Source organism: Struthio camelus, chromosome 1, assembly GCF_040807025.1.
Source record: "Struthio camelus isolate bStrCam1 chromosome 1, bStrCam1.hap1, whole genome shotgun sequence".
In the NCBI taxonomy this organism is placed as follows: Eukaryota; Metazoa; Chordata; class Aves; order Struthioniformes; family Struthionidae; genus Struthio; species Struthio camelus.
In genome coordinates, this window is record NC_090942.1 from 119929160 (window position 1) to 119946479 (window position 17320).

The following is a 17320-nucleotide window of genomic DNA, read 5'->3' on the forward strand; positions in this document are numbered from 1 at the left end:
AGGATGGCCATGCTGCACACAGAAATTCCCATGCTGGCTGAGGGAGCCTAAACGATGAGTCTGGCTTCAGGTAGAGGCAGAGAAGGGGGGACTCACATCAGCCCTCTGAGCTGGGCTGACCTGCCAACGCCGAGGTTACTGCTTGGCTGGCCCAGGCACTGCACCAGCCAGCTTTGGCCAGGGCACTTGGATTGACCCCTGGAAAATCAAGCCCTTGAGAGCTCTCCTTCTGTATTAGGAGACAGATTTGTGCTCCCATGCTCTCATTTCTGGAGGAAAAATCCAACCCCAGCATGTAGTTGGCCCTGTAGCACTTGTCCTTATTATGAACCAAGAGAAAACTACTTTTTCAGTACCAAAGAATGCAGCAGAATTTTTGGTTTCTCAGAGAGACAAATCCCACAAATCCCACCTTGATTTTACGAACAGCTCTGTTGACATCCTCGTTACAAACTGGCAGGAATCAGGTCCCAGGAACGCGCAGTCAGACACGCAGGGCACCTGACAAATACCTGGCTTGGAAGTTAGTGCAATAGTGAACATCTATTAACAATTCCTGTTACAGAGTAACTACAGCTGGGCAGAATTAACTGCGCTCCTAGAAGATGGGTAAACACTGACCAAGCATTATACAACTCCCCAGACCTTTCTGTGCCAGGCATTTCCATTTTTTAAGAACGAAACAGTTCTAAGGAAGGGCCCTCAAAGAAGTCATGGTAATTCCCAGTCATTCTCTTCCCAAGAGAGTGAGACAGCTTGAAAGCTTCAACTGGAGCTCAGGTCTTCATGCAGTAGAGTCAATCAGCTGTGTGATAAAAATCCATATAAAATTTTGTTACATCCAATGACAAGAGAACTCTTCTCTTCCTTTCAAAATGACCTGATCTAATTTTGAAGCTGGATCTACCTGAGAACCGTGCCCTGCTTTGAGTGTGTGGAAGAACTAGAAGACCTCAAGAGGTTCTTGCAGTCTAAATTATTCTCTGATTCTATGACTAGCTCTAACCACAATTGAAAGAGAGTGATCAGAGGCACAGTAACTGCAGTTTCAAGTCTTTTTGATCATGTTGCAAGTCCATTACCATTCCATCGCTCGTTAGCAAAAACTTAAAATGGAATTTCTAAAAAATTCCCTCATCAGGAAAGACATTAAATGTCCTTTTCTGAATGAGACAGCAGGGCATTGTTGAGGCAGGAAGAAACAGTGCTCCAAAATCATGACTGAACACTGCGCTATGGAAAATTATGGATTTAATCCTTAAATTGCACCAGCTATTGCTCAAGTAAGAAACAAAGAATAGGCAGTAGGAAATACCACACCACTTACACAGTGGTGTCCATAGACCCTTAAGTGGTAACATGAATTGCAGTTGCATGCTGGTTAATTGGGGAGGGGGGAGAACCCCTAAAAATAAAAATAATTTTAACTGCAACCTTATAAATATGTAATCATGCTTGGCTTTATTACTCAGCCTTTATTGAGAGCTGCTCATAAACATAATCCTTGGGATAAAACAATAATTGCTTTTTTTTTTCCCTTAAGGAAGTGCCAAATTTCCTATTTTTGCTATAAACTTCCTCATCCTAAATGTAAAACCTGTACAGTATGTACTCACTTCAGCACTCTACGGAGACAAGCACAGTCCTTGAAACTGGCTGGCAGGTAGTTTCTGCAGAAGGCATGATAACACCTCCCAGCGTGTGCACACGTACATACACACATACACACATGCACTTAAGAGTTTCAGGGCTCTCTGCCGATGCCCTGGGCCACTTCTGTCACCCAGCGTGCGGAGAACATGGGTGAGGACAGGCAAAGTTGGGCTAAAAGTGCAAGTTCCTGCTCTTGATGCTTCCTGACTCCTGCATTGATGATACACCGCATGGCCACCGAGAGAAAGGCTGGCCCTGGAGTTGTTCCCTCTCCCAGAGGCAGACGGCCGCTGCCAGGCCATGAGCTGCGTCTTCCTCTGTGACCACCACGCCAGAGGGCACGGAGCCAGTAGGTCCCCGGCCGCTGAGAAACCCCACCCCTCCTGGCAAGGAGACCTCGCTGCTGGCTGTGCCGGGCTGTCCTCATCCTTCCTGGCCCTGCAGGAGCTGTGGGGCAGCAACAGGGGCTGGGCGCTCAGCTCCCGCCGTTATCCGACCTGAACAGGAATAAGAATTGCACGCAGGCAAGATGTCAGCGCTGCGGAAAGCAGCGGCTCCCAGCTCCCTGCGCTCGCTGGCCCCGCTCCTCCCTCCGCACCCATACCCACGACCCTGCCTGGGTTACCTCTGCAGCAACAGTCACCCACTACGGACACCCTCTCCCATGATGGAGCAGATCACCATCCCTTTATGTCATGAGGAAAACTGGCAACTGAACACAACCATTTGCGGGGCGGAGGAGTGGGAAACATAGTGGTAAAATAAAGAAGGAAAATAAACAAAAACATGCAACTGGAGTATTTTAAAATGCAGAGCACATATCAGGCTCATCCTACTGTAAGACTTTCCGCTACAAGAGCCAAATTCCTGCTCCCTAGCAGTTTTTGCCCATTACCCTCATGTAGTAAAATCAAACAAGAAAATACGTTTGTAAAAACTGGAATGATTCACTGGAGAGGGGAGTAAGACGCTGCGTGAAACTACTTCATTCTGAAGGCAGAGCAGAGCTCTGCTGGGCAGCATCCACCCCCAACCTTCAGAGATCACAGTCCACCTTCGAGGGAGGCAGCCGGATGAGAGCAAACCCCGCTGCTCCCAGGCACGCAGGTCTCCAGCCGTCCCAGCGCTAGCCGCACTCTACAGCTCCTGCCACAGGCATTTCTCATGTGTACTCCACACAGCTCAAAGTCCCCGTTCCTTGTTTCAGCTTACACCAAAATACTCCTTTTCAAGGAAATCTCAACAGTATATTACAGACTGTAATTACATTACTAACCCCATATAAATTTCCATTAATCAGAGCTGTGATACGGCCACAAAATCAACATCTCAGCAAAGCTCTGCTGTACGTGCCCTTTGATAGAAAACTCATTTTCCCCTCCAGAAGGGCACGTCGGCTACCAAACTTCCAGAAACAAACAGTTTAGAAGATAAAGTGCTTTCACAAATTAGCAAACCTAAGTGCAGTGTTCATATCTCATAATTCTCAACCTCTTTAAAGTAGATGCTTAAATATCGGTAGGCTTGTGCTTTGTTCTAGCACTCTTTCATCCTTTTCCAGAAAGTTCATTCAATTTCAGCCAAAACAAATGAATCCAGCAGATCTACAGTTGCCCCTGCTGCTGTTAAGTACTCAGAAGAGCATTGATGCTCTGGATTTTTTTTCCCTCACATAACTCAGTTTATCAGGGCTAGCTACAAGAACACTGCACAAAGTCAACACGAAAAACAGCAAAGGTATTGAGAATATAATGCAGTCTCTTCTCTGTTAGTTAATTATTTCCTCCGATCACTTTTTCCTCATTTTGAAACAGGAAATGACAAAATTATAAGCCTCATAATCAAAGGCTCCTAATTCTAATGCCCCCCTCATAATCTTTTATATAATGACAATTAAAAGTATCTTTTTCACTGAGACAATAATTCTCAAGTCTTGGAAATACAATAAAACTTCTTCGGCTCCTTTGATAAGTATGCCAGCTGCACAGAGAACTCTGCCGGGAGAAGGCCCCTAGCAACGTGTTATAATTTTGTCACGGCAAACTAGTTGCTTGCAGTTGTACACGTGCAATCGAGTTTAAACAGCAAAATGCAAGGAGTATAGATACTTTACTATATGTTATTTTCATTTTGCCTCCTCTGCTATTGAGCAGTTTTCATAGTATCAAGGACATTAAATCAAATGGCTAAAAGCCAACAATGACTTCAGTTATTTACAGGCCTGGGAGCCCACAGAACAAACTCTTCGGAATAATATTAATTTAAGATGAAAGCTCTAGTTGTAAGAAGGATTCAGTTGGATATTTTCAAGCATTCATTATAACTGATCTAAAACATCTGGGATACTTCCTGCCAAGGACACTAATCTCCTTGCAGTTATGACACAGTAACTAAAAAAAGTTATTTTCAAACTAAGAGGGGCAGGCAGATAACTACCCACTCCAGGAACGTATTCTCGAGCGCATAAATGCTAATAAATAACTACCATTAGGTAAGGTCGTGTTGTAACACTCGATCCCCAGGTAGGATCTCCAGAGCCGGCAGGTTATGGAGCAGTCTGTCTCTTGGGAATCTCCCTGCCTGCTTGGCAGGACAGCCCTGGTGGGTGCAGAGAGCAGTCTGTGGCACAGGGTGCTGCCCTGCTGCCAGGCATCAGCTCCGCAAAGGAGGCACCCAGGGCAAGGCGAGAGACAGGCGGTGGGACAAAACCCAGAATATGGCACTACTGGCTGTCCTCGGCCTGATTATTATACAAAAAAAAGATGAGATTTTGGTGAGGGGATGTGTTGTCACAAGGAGCATAGGAAATAAAAGTGATCCTTGGAGGAAACGGGTTTAGGAACCTCCACGTTACAACTCCACTGGATACAAAATATGTCAGGCTTCTAAACAACTTGCTTAAAAAAAATTATAAAACAGGGCTACATTTGTTGTGCCTGCCAAAATCACATAAACATTTTAAAATATCATTAGAAAAGGCAGAAAAACAAATTTGCAACAACTCTAAGTTACTGACCTTCAAATACAGTCATCTGATTTTTAAAGTGTTAAAATTTTAACACACATATATATGCACAGCACACGCACACACACACACACACACACATATATATACACACACTACCCAAACAGGAAAAAAAATTCCCAAGGCAGAATTGGTTTTGACGTTTGGGCTCTCAGACAATATACGTACACATACATGTGAAACCAAGGACGGCATCGCAATTTAGAGGGAAAGGAGGAGGAGAGGTTTTTACATCTGCAGAAGCTCCTTTAAAAGTCATGGCAAACACCTCCGGCAACCTGAGCCTCTCAAAACCAAAAGGACTGATCTTGTGCTGGAAGAGCTAGGTTGCCTAATGACTTTTAAAATAAATCTGAGACTTTCCCAATTTTATCACGATTCCTCTGACTGCTGCCAATCCTAGTTCCAAATGAAGAGCATTCATTATACCACTATGGGTTGCAATGCCAGCAATATCAAGAAATTACTTATTTCTAGCTTTCTGGCTCCCTTGCTGCCCCAGAATAACTGCTTTGGGGCGTGAATGAAGACACCGCTTTGGTTGCTGACTATAACAGCCCATAGCCAAGTCTGGGCTCACCTCTAAAACACCCAGCTGATTCTCATGCACAATTTTCAGGGCACCTTGGCTCTCCCCTGTGGTACTACTTATGACCATGCACACCTACCTCCCCAAAGAAGCATATCCTTTAAGGACACAGAAGTCTAAACACGTAAAGCTTAGGGAATTTCTTTTTAGAGATTAATTTTCCACCAGAATTCACTCTTAGTCATAACGTATCCCAAATCAGAATCCTCCCTTGAAAAACCAAAGAAAACGCTTGCTTCCAGTTGACTAGGTTTTCCCTTGTTAGTCTCAAACCCAGAATTGATTGATGATACAGTCTTAAAACGTTAGCAGGATCCTAAACATCAAGCATACATTGAAAACAACATATACCGGAAACACACCGTAATAAATTAGATAGTTTTTCCCATTTAAAAATGACAATCCATTATTAAGAAATACTTCTAATCCAATTATAATCCTAGAAGTACTTTAATGTTAAAGATCTTGCCCTATTAAGCTTGTTTTCATTGTATCCAATCCATTTGCAAGTGATGCTTACTTTTGTAAACAGATTTCTGCCAATCTCTATATAAAAGCATCATGACTAACAGCTTGTTCAACTGATTGAGCTTAGCAGGTTGGCTTGCAACGTCAAAGGAAACTAAAACCAAAGAATAAAAGCATTCTAGAAAAATGTTCATCAAAATTTTCACGGTATTTTCACAAAATATGTTGTTTAAACAATTGTTAAGAGTTCAAGTCATTTAAAAATGATATTTTAAAATTAGCTATGTTAAAATACAAGCAAAAAGATAAAAATTGCTGAATTTGCAGTGGATTAGCTTGAGAAAACTGATTCTTATGAAAAACATTAACTTCAATAGACCTTACTGTCTGAAAGAAATACAAGAGTAAAGAATGCATAAAGACCACTCAGAGCAGTATTCAACATTCTAGCGTATATTTATTAAATATATTATTTAGGAAATAGTTTAACATTTCAATATTAAAGTTACAAGTTTCTAATAAAAATAATGAACTCTAGAACAGGGTTAATTCCTTTTTTTGCGGAGTCTAGTGCTGCTACAGTTACATAGACGTGTAAACACTTGAAAAATCTTAGGCTGAAACAGATGTCCACTAGGGAAGTAACGATTTCAACTTTTGTCAGAAGAATCTACGCCGCACTAACAAAACTCCTCTTTGTTTACAAGTGTATCAAACAAACAGCTTTAAGAGGCAAAAAGCTGTTTGCAGAGCTTCATCTTGGCCCCCATTTTATGTCTTTTACACCATGAAATTGTCTTTTCAAAGCATGGCTGTCTGCCCACTCAGCATCCAGAAATGAGTCGTCATCATTCTCTTCTAGTTTCTGTAAACAGAACCGACAGGTTAAGAAGTCAGCGATGAATGTAACCTGTGCTTAAAGTCTGCAAATGCCGTATCATACGCACAGTAAAAAAAGCACTGTTACCTTAAGTTCCTCCTGCTTTTTGTAGTAATACAGCATCATCTGTTTTTGCTCTTCATGGCTAATCACAGGCTCACGTCCTGGAGCTCCTTGCCCCTTCTGAAAGGGAAACAGTGTGTATTTCATTTGTGACGGCATTTGCGACACAAGGAAGAATATCAGAAGCTGCTATGCAAACATAGCAAAATCTTTCTTCAGACAAGACTTCTCAAACTTAACAACGTCCTGCAGGACAAGAAAATCAATGTTAAGAAACCTCTGCTGTATTCAAGTGGGAATTATTCTTCCTCTTAGCATCTCAATCATCCTGTTAGCTTTGTGGACATCAACGGGAGCAGCAGACAGGATTACTGAGCCTGTTTTGCTCAAACTTCTGCCCTGAAAGACATTACAAGTCTCTCACCTTTACAGCTGTCTCAGGATGGGCTCATCCATCTTTAACTTCTCTGTTAATACGTACGCAAGATGGCATAAGGCTTTGAAAAGCCACAGCGGAGGACAGTCACAAAACAGTATAGTTACTACAAATAAAGGAACTTTTTTTTTTTTTCTAGGCAACTGTCCTCATGGAAGAAATGATGCATACAGCAGAAAATAGCTGATGACAGCTATCGTCAACAATGGCAAACAGAACCATTTAAATGGGGATGATGAATCCTTTCTGGAACAAAAAGGGTCTGAGGTGGTCTAAATTAGCTCTCCAACCCAAGAATGCAGGCATCCATCATCAGATAAGAAGAGGCAGAGAACTACTGTACTACTTTGCATTCTCTGAAGGGGACCATAACCTAATTAGACTGTAAGAAAACTTTCCAGGGAACCTATACTTCAATGGCTGTTGTGCAGTCACACAAGTTTTCAGTCACCCTGATATGAAAAAGAAAACAGTTCTTCTCGGACATATGACGAACACATAAGCCTCTTGATTTAGCTTCAAGGAATTCTATTACAAGACGCTTGCAGATAATAAGACCTGGCTGTGGCCATTAATGCTTGCTGTGGCAGAGAAGCTCTTGCTGACATGGAAGTGAAAGGCAGCTCTAGAATAATTCTGAAGTATGGATAAGCACCCTCTCCGAGGCATTTGACATTCACAAATGCACCTCTTGAATGTGATTATATATACAAGAGCAGGGCGAACATGTGGAAATACTTTCTGACAATTCTCTGAAAGCGAGTTAAAAACCAAACATTCTTCCCTTCATCATGAGGTCACTGAGTATGGCATTCCCACCAGAGCTGAACAGAAGAACGACATAGTTGCTACAACATCACTTTATCCAAAAAAATAATGATCAATCCTAATAATTTAGTACTTAATTCTGATATTGCAAGAACAGCATCATTGTTGCATCAGGTGCCAGTGTATGCTTAATGACTGGCTTTTGCTAAAGCATCAGAGGCCTATAAGCTGAGAAGCACATGGAGGTCTTTGCAGCATTTTTGCTCATTACTAGGGAGGATGGCTCAGGCTTGTATTCACAGTTAATACAGAAGGTCTCATCTGTTTTGCCACCTTTGATGACTGGCCTGTCTGATTTCTTTGAAGAGTTCGGCTGGTAACTTTGGGTGCAGCTGACAGGACAACTGGGTGGCACAGCAGCACAGCCCCAGCAGCTTATTTTTTCCTTCTCGCTACCAGGGAGCTCCCACTGCACTCTTTCACAGCATATAACCTCTTGAAGATGCACGCCCACATTTCAAATGCCAATGTGAGACAGTCTGAGGACATGCCATCAAGAAGACTCAGTATATCACAGGCAGGAAATCACTGATTTACAGACACTTTCTTTCAGACAAAGAACAGACATGAAAGGGGGAAAGAATCTATACCTCATATACACAAAGCATTAAAACTGATTTTCAAAGGTAGAGAGGGAAAAAACCAAATAACAAACATTCACAAAGACAATTAGAAAAAACAGCAAAGATTGAATGAACGGGTCTGTTCAATGTTGCTGCGGATACTGAAAAGGAATTGAGAGCTGGTCAAGGTTTTGGTTTTAAAACTTTACAGGTTGTATTTAGTGTATTTTTAAATCTTTATACAGACGTCTTGGTTGTACGTTACAAAAATACTATGCAGTAAGTAATGACAACTACAGTATTTAACTGATGGGCAAAGGAATTAATAAAAATCCTTAGAATATACAAAATTAAAAGCATAAAATAGGTGTACAGTTTTAAGACACTCAAGCTGCAACTCATCTAATTCATTTTATACAGCTACTGCTGGTTTTCTTCCCTGGAGAATTAGATGGCCAAGGATGAAAAATATGTAAAGATAACTTCCAGCAATACTTACTTTCTGTATCTTGACAATGATAGTTGTTTTCTCATTTTTGCCCACATAGTCAGAGAGCAATTTTATTTCTTTCAACTCCTTTCCTGCCCACCATAATTGTGCTTCTGATTCTTTTATAACTTCAAGTCCAGCCTGTGACAAATGAATACACAAGGTGAAGGTGGGGAGAAATATTTGCTTTTTTAATTTTTTTAAACAAAACAAATTGTTTATTTTGTTTTGTTATGTAGAAAAAAGTTATGGGAAAATCCTTCTGGAATGACAATGTAATTCACCTGATTTTAAGCTCTGCTTTGTTACACCTTTCTCCTCATATCAAACTATAGCATTTTGGTTCTCTTGTTACAATGTTCCATTCAATCTTGATGCAACAGAAACTCTGTGGGCAATAAATTCTCAATGCTGGCACTACAAAGAAAATATAAGCTATTCACATTGGGTCCCAGATTTACCTGAACTCAAATTTCGTATGGAACACTGGAAACAAACTTCATTCATCTAATTTTTAGTTAAGCTACTGATGCCTTTTTTTCTTTTTTTTTTTTTAAAGTCTGTCAGACAAAGATATTAAACAAAATTAGTCATCTGCATAAGAACAAGAAACCTGAACTGGTAAAATGGAGAACAGTGCAGCATAAATTTAACCCAGACAGCACATATAATCCATATATAACATACATGCGTTCCCGACAAGTCTTCTTTATCTTCAAACTCCATCCTAACTGGATCATGTGGAGGCAATCCCATTGGATACACAATCATCACAGCCCCTCGGAGCTGGTCCAACGCATCTTTCACCATCTCCATATTAACACACACATTGGCCTGAACTTGTTTCTGAAATACAAGCAGAGATTGCTGTTAAATTTAAAAGAATATGAAGAAAGAGTATGCTTTGTAGTCTGTTCAAAGGTTCATCAGCGGGATAGTTGAACAAAGCTAACTGGCTGCATAAAAAATATTGCGAGTGCAAATTTTCTCCTTTGAATACTGATTTCTGAATACATCAACACCCCCCCTCCCCAACACACACTATTTAAGTTGCTTACATTGGCAAAAAAAGAGAGATTTCAAATATCCGTTAAATAGTGCAGGAGGCATTTATTTAACAACAAACGTCTGTGGAACACAGGCATTCAAAGTACACATATGATTGTGGAGTTCCAAATACTCGTGATTCGTGAACAGGATACAAAACAGTAAAATTCAAGTGAGGGCTATAGAAGGGGCCTCAAACCTGAGACTAATGTAAAAAATAGAACACACATGAGCAACAGAGTAAAGCATGGCTCACGCAGGTATCTTTAAGATCAAATACACTTGATATCATTCCAAACCATACTGCAACAACTAGAGAAAAAACAAGATGCAGCTGGAAGAGAATTATCAACAAACTTTGCTTATGGATTTAACAGTTCTAATATTTTAATAGCAAGGTTTACAAAAGAAAAAGAGACTAAGAGAATGTTGCCTCCTTGTGGACATCATTAAACTAGTTAACTGGCAAGTACAATAAGCTTCTAAACTTCAGATGATCCTTTTTTTTCTAATATATAGGCATTGCTCAATTTTCATCACTATGAAAACGACACTTTGATTTGAAAACTAACTCACTCTCAAAGTGAGGTGATCATATTTCTAGGTATTTACTTAAATGTGTGTGGCAATCAATAACAGAAACACTTGTCTAGCTCTCACACAATAGGTCTTGCCAAAGCCACTTCACAAATTATCTTTTCATTCTCCAGTGAGCTGCAGCAGTTTCTGGAGTGAATGGGCATGCAGTGTAGCAATTTTGTAGAGTAAATGACCACATGCCATAGAGTTGTAAACTTCAACCAGGAAAACCTGCAAAGTGGAGACCAAATCTGCAGGATATTTTTCCCTCAATAAATAAAACTATATATTATTACTTTTCTCTATATGTAGAAAAAGAGTTGGTCAGTTACAATCCAACAGAAAGAAAAAAAAAAAAGTCGATCTGGAGAAAATCTTTCAAGACCAAAAGATTTAATCTGAAACATCTCTCATTGTATTCAAATTTTGCCACAACTCAGAACAGCTTGGCTGAAATCCTGCCAAAATTCAGAGAAGGTATGCTGCAGCTGAGCACACCGCAGGCACTGCCAGGTGACCGGGCAGCTTCTCTGCTTGCCTCCAACAGAACGACAAGGCCTTTGGGAACACGAGCTGCTCACTCCAAGTGACTGAAACGATACTAATATCAGCAGTGAAACTGTCAAGACAACCAATTTAACTGCACAGGCAACAGCAAAAATTCTGTACCATTAGCTATTTGTACACCTAGTTCAAAGCTGCTTAAAAGTTTCACAAACATAAATTCTCAGATTCCCTACAGGGATGGGAGGAAAAAAAAATGACTTACAAAGGTTTACAGGAAAAAATAAATTGATAATAAATATTTCATTTGTGCTTCAAACGCATATGAAAGCTGAGACACAATACAGAATGTCTGAATATCTGATAAAGTGAAGTTCAGTAGTTAAGATCACAGCCCCATCAGGGCATCCCTTCATGCTTATCTTTAAGCACACAAACTCACTGAGCCTGAGCAGGCTTCCAAGTGCTTGTAAGACCAAGGCCCAATCTAAGAGATTAGAACACATTCTTCAATTAATTACACATAAAATTCAAAAGACTATGGTAGGGAGCAAGAGGCATTTTATTCCAGGAATATCACAGAACGTAGTTAATTTTTCACTAGAAAACCTGACAAGCATTCACTTAAAAAATGCATAAAGAGCAAATTAAGAGCGCGTGGATAAAATTAAATGGAATTTAATCATTTGGTGTGGTCTAGGCTGCCAGTATTCACTTGGAATTTAATACCTGATTCTTTAACTTGTCGAACCAGCTTGCCAAAAGCCGTTAAGAAAATGATTAACAGAAACGTCACAGTTTTTATTAGACTATTTATATCACTTCATGACATTACCCAAAACTGTTACCCTTGGCACTGAAAAAAGTCTATTTCTTCTTAAGCAGCCCAATTACACAGCACCTATTAAAAAAAAGTTTCACATACCATATGCTGCTTCAGAAAACTTACCTTAGAGATTAATGCCTTAGCTTCCTCTATTGTCTTTCTTATAACTTGCTGCATTTTTTCATTTGGAGCTAAAAAAATAAGAGATGCGTATCTAATATTACATTAACATTACGTGGCATACAATCACAGCAAACAACCTGTCCAGGTTACCGTCCACTATAAGCAAATTGAACACTATTAAGTCGCAAATAACAGATGCACTACTAAGTTCCAGTCTATTTACTAGTCTGACAGTTCATTACCATATTGCTTACTAGTCCAAGAAACAAAATAGTATTTATCATGGGATAAACGACGGGTGTTTGGAACTTCATTTGAGAAAAAAATACTGAATAATAAAAAGCAATGGCCACAATCGCATGGCACAGCCCAAAACAAGACTCTTTCCTATGCTGTACCTAGGACTATCATGGGCTACCATGGGGGTACTGGCAGATGTGCTGTCAGCACGGACAACAGCTTGGAGTTTTCTGACTTTTTCATAATTAAAATCTCAGTCTACACAGCAGATGCAGTTTCATAAACACAATACACACTTCATACCATAATTATCTACTTTGATCCACTAACAAATCCTGTCAGAGCACAACCATAGGTAAAAGCGGTACTATCCTTACATTAAAGTAGCTTGCAAATTTTTACTGTAAGACCCTACATTAACTTTCTTACAGCTCGGCGAAGCTTTGAACCAAAACTCTTCTGCCAGTTGCCCACCCCAAGCCAGGCTTCGTCTTCAGGGCTAGGCATGTGAGAGGTTCAACCACTTCCGAGAACACAGATAAGAAGGAAAACTTTTAGTTTTATTAGAAGCTCTTAATATCGTTCAGTAAGGGCTTACGTTTGACTGGATAGCGCTTTGTGTTAGGAAAATTATTTTCCCCAAAGTGAGACACATGGAATAAGCTGTTTACATATGCCAGGCTAAGACTGTAACTAAATCATTCAAAGATTGCATCTTGATTGAACTGCCCTGAAGTCCACGTCTAAAGAGCCGTCTGCCCCAGCAAGGGCTATCATGGCATCAAGAGCACAGGGGCAAGATAACAGTCATGGTCTCTGCTGTACTCTTGGTCCTCATGCTCGTGACTGTAAACTGGCGGTGGTGCTTGCTACACATACCAAGCACTACGGCAAAAGCACTTGGCAGAAGTGTGCTGAGCAGAAAGAAAAGAAATAGGAGGGAGTACAGTAAGTTAAAGTCACAATGAATGAGGAAAACGAGAAACATTAGAAAAACAACCACTTCACTGAATGTAGCTTGGAGATTCTGGAGAAAAATATTATATGAGCATGCATTTACAAAGTATTATGTTTGCAAAGTTAACTAGCATAAGCTAGCATATGTGCTGAAGAGCGGTAACATTATTTAGGCTTTTAAACCAACATTATGCCAGGTTCTAATCCAAAATAGAAGACTTAACACTCAAGTTTCACTGACAGTTTAGCTAAATTCTTCTGAAAATACTCTCCGTACAGAGATACTACTTATCGGGTGTATAAATGCCTTTAAAACAGTTTATTTAGAGGACAATTTTTACAATAATAGCAAATAAATGTGGGTTGGTTAGCATGCTGGCCTGCTATGAACTGTACACTTAGCATTCACTTGTTTTTCTCTTTTGCCAGGGCAGTGAAGTAAAAACGAAAGGTCAAGAATTATGCTTTTCATGTTCCTCATAATATCATACATTATATATCTTGCAGGGAAAGAAACATATATCTGTGCTCTATTTACCATGTCCATTCCTTCGTCCAATTTCATCCTTTTTAAAGACACTTCCACCACTTGGCACACATTTTTCTGCCCATTCATCCTTTAATTTCAGTTCTTCAATTTGTTCATCTGTCAGTCCTTGCATATTAGGAGGCAAGAAAATCCCATGCTCTGCCAGCTCCTCCATCTCTTAAAAGTGTTTAGAACATAAGATTAGAAATCTGTGTTATGAGGACATGTCATTTACAAAAACCTTTCAAATTATATAGTTAGCAGGCAAACCTTATTGCTGAGTTTCAGTTTTTAAAGATCTATGTAAATAAAATAAGTAAGAACTATATATACACATGCTGTAATATGAGATGCAATATGTGAAACGATGCAATACGTGAAACGATGGAGGAATGCAAACCTAGATGATACTTGCTGGCCATAAACCTTTTCTCAGTGGTACTTCATTAGTCAGCTTTGGCTGGCTGTGTATTTCTTTTTCTAAGTAGTTTTGGGAAAATAACTTCTTTTAAAATGGAAAATCATTTTATTTTTATACAGTAATGAATTTTTTCCACAGTGGAGAGAGTACGTATCTGGACTACCTGCAGCTTTCTCAGTACCACTTCACACCCAAAGGGTCAGTCACACCCAATATGAAATAAACACAAGTCTCTATATTAATTTATGTCCGACAAAGAAACAAATGTGTTGGATAGTTCTGGCGGAGGCAACAAACAGAGAGGTGTAAATGCTAGTTACCAACACATAATCTAGCCAGTGAGAATAGTGTATGGATGCAGCTTGGTCAGGCACATCAGGAACAACAGCAAGTGGCTGCCCCTTTGCCTTGACTACAGCATAATATCCTCTCCCTCAAAGCCCTCAAGCCTTGAAAGCAAGCACATTAGTCTCGCAACAGAAAGACACATCCCAAGAAATGGTTGTTCTGCTCCTGTGGCTGGGAATATGCACACACATGAGAACATAACGGCTGTAACTACATTAACAAGTGCTGTGGAGCAGCAGCAACAGATCTGCAGAAAGAGAGAGAGTTAGTGCTGAAAACCTGACATTCACATTGTCTGTGTATTGTAATTTTTTTATTTCAGATTGGCCCGAGCATAGTCTCATGCACTGAATACGCATTAGTGGTTGCAGGACATCAGGTGTAGACGGACTGCATCCTTCAGGAGAGCCTCATCCGAAGGTAATATAGTTTACACATTCCCAGACTGACCCAAGCACGGTCTGTGGTGACAAGAGGGAAACAGTCTTCAGAAGCGCACCCCTGATTTGAACTAAAACACTAATTTTGACATATCCGGTAGGTACTGCCACTAGACAGAACTTTCTCCACATGTTGGTTATGGTTCTAGCCAGGAAGGACTCACACAGCCACGGAGGGACAGGCTGCCCCGCAGCTCAGTCATGCAACGGACGACTTCTCAGTCATGTACTGCGGGAAGCTCAGAGCCGTATGGACCTCAGGGCCCACTTCTATCAGTAAGTTATGGAGTACTTAAAAAAAACAAAACAGAAAGTGGGATTTTACGCAAGGTTTGGTGGGGGGAGGGGTTGTGATTCACTGCACTCTTCAGCTTAGGCGAGGAAGGCCTGTCGGCGGCTAGGCGAGCACTTCGGAGGCCCTTCGTGCATACCAGCCGGGCTGCGGCCCAGCCGCGCCGCCCCTCACGTCCCCCGCTGCGGGACGGGCCAGCAGCGGCACCCCCACACGGGGGCGGCACCGCTGCCCGCAGCCTCCCGCATCCCCCCCCCGCCCCCACCGGGGCCGGGCCGGTACCTGAGCAGAGGCGCTGCACCTTCAGCCTGCCATTGTAGATGCGAGCGACGAGCGGCGCCAGGTCGGCGAGGCGGGCGCTGCCGGCGGCCTCCAGCAGGAACTGGCTCTCGTCGCCGCGCTTCACGTGCAGCCGCACCATGATGGCGGCGGCGGCGGCGGCGGCGGCGCTCTGCGCCTGCGCAGAGCGGGCTCTGTGTGTGCGTCTATCGGCTGGCTGCGGCGCCCCCCTCCCCCACAGCAACGGCTCCGCGTCCCTGGAAACGGGCGGCCGGAAGGCGTGGGGGGGGGGAGGGGAGCGGGGCGGGGCGGGCCGCGCCCGGCGCTCCTCGCCCTCCCGCTGGGTCCCGGCGCCGCCCGCCGAGCCGCCGAGCCGCCGCCAGCCGCCAGTCAACGGCCCCTGCCCCCCGCTACCCCCCGCTTCCGCTTCCGGCGTGGGGCCGTCGTCACGGGAGACTCTTAAAGGGCCAGCGCCGGCGAGCGGCCGGCAGAGACCTGACGCACTCATGACAAAGGGGGGGGGACGACAAACAAACAAACAAACAAACAAACAAACAAACAAAACCCCTCGGCTTCAGAAAAATCTAGGCTTAAAATCGTGTCAGTCTGTGCTGGAACACACTGAAACGCCTGAGGGAAGGGAGCGTGGAGGGGAAAGCGAGGGGAGGGGGGGTGGTTGGGCCTGGGTGGCTGCGGGGAGCCCTGCAAACCCAAGGGGAGCCGCGAAACGCGCCCCTGGCACTCAGCCCCTGCCCGGGGCGAAGCTAAACCAGGCCCAAGGCTTCAGCAGGGGCGGCAGGCTTGAGCCGTTAGCCGCTCGGACTAGCGCGAGCAGGCGCCGGCCTGGAAAGACCCGTGTTTCGCCGGACAACGGCGACAGCGTGAAGGGGTGCCTGCGCTGAAGCGCCGGTTAGGTGCGCTTCGGTCCAGGGCGCAGCGCCTAGGCCGTGCGCCCGCGCGGAGGAAGGTACGTAGTAGGTACGTCGACACCGTGGGTTTTCCACCGCGCTCTTTTCCCCGCAGCCTTTGGCCAAGAACAGGTCGGCGCTCTGCTGCCGGAGCGGGAGGCGACGGCGGGTGCCTGGACCAACGCGTGCTCGCTGCCGCGGGGGCCAGAGCGTGGGCTGGCGGCGAGAGGCCGACCTGGGCAGAAAGGGCTGTCGCCGCAAGAGTGAAAGCCCGGCTTCGCTCTCACAACCATCGCCTGTAAAAGCCTGAGAGCGTAAGAACCGCATGTACCGGCGTGTTTTAAAAAGACTGCTGCTATTCATAAAATAGGTACGGACGAGTTGTTTATTTGGGTTAAAGAGGTAAGTAAAAGGAGGTGCGGACGTGACAACGAACACGGGAACGACCACGACCACCTCCAAGAGCCAGGCAACAGCAATGAATTGGCCCCGTCTGTTCCTGTGGCCTGGCAGTTTTGCAGGGCACTGTAGCGTGCCTCATCTGCAGATAACATTGCCACTTTTCAGTTCAGAGCCTTATCTAGTATTTAGGGTGAAGTTGGGGCTCACTGTGCCCAACTCCGCTGCACGCTTCCCAGTGACTACGGCCAAGAGTCTGCATGCCTCTGTTCCCCAAGTCCACAAAAAGTCCTCTGGAGTTGTCTCTAGACTAGAGTTATCCAGTCCATATCTAGCTCTGGATATCTAGAACTATCTCTAGAGCGATCTCTACTTCATAGAGATTACTGTGAGCACTGAAGGCTAAAAGGGGCCCCCAGGGACGGACCTAAGA

The 17320-nt window shown here is 43.2% G+C and overlaps 1 protein-coding gene across 1 annotated transcript; it reads right to left on the reverse strand.

Moving 5' to 3' along the window:
- Positions 1–6172: 6172 nt before the first annotated feature.
- Positions 6173–15993, reverse strand: CFAP298 (cilia and flagella associated protein 298). Its single transcript, XM_068912329.1, has 7 exons — positions 15584–15993; positions 13810–13977; positions 12075–12142; positions 9683–9841; positions 9005–9136; positions 6703–6798; positions 6173–6600 (listed from the first exon to the last, which is right to left on the reverse strand). Exons 1-7 carry the CDS (start codon positions 15720–15722, stop codon positions 6490–6492), a joined length of 873 nt encoding a protein of 290 aa, XP_068768430.1. The 5' UTR covers positions 15723–15993; the 3' UTR covers positions 6173–6489.
- Positions 15994–17320: the final 1327 nt, after the last annotated feature.

What these genes read in the sequence shown, in the direction of transcription:
- CFAP298 (XM_068912329.1), bottom strand. Translation starts at nt 15,722, where the DNA reads ATGGTGCGGCTGCACGTGAAGCGCGGCGACGAGAGCCAGTTCCTGCTG. An exon ending in TGGACGAAGGAATGGACATG is followed by an intron (nt 12,143 to 13,809) that starts GTAAATAGAGCA and finishes TTATTTTTTTAG; the next exon opens with CTCCAAATGAAAAAATGCAG. An exon ending in TCATTGTCAAGATACAGAAA is followed by an intron (nt 6,799 to 9,004) that starts GTAAGTATTGCT and finishes TTTCCCTTTCAG; the next exon opens with AAGGGGCAAGGAGCTCCAGG.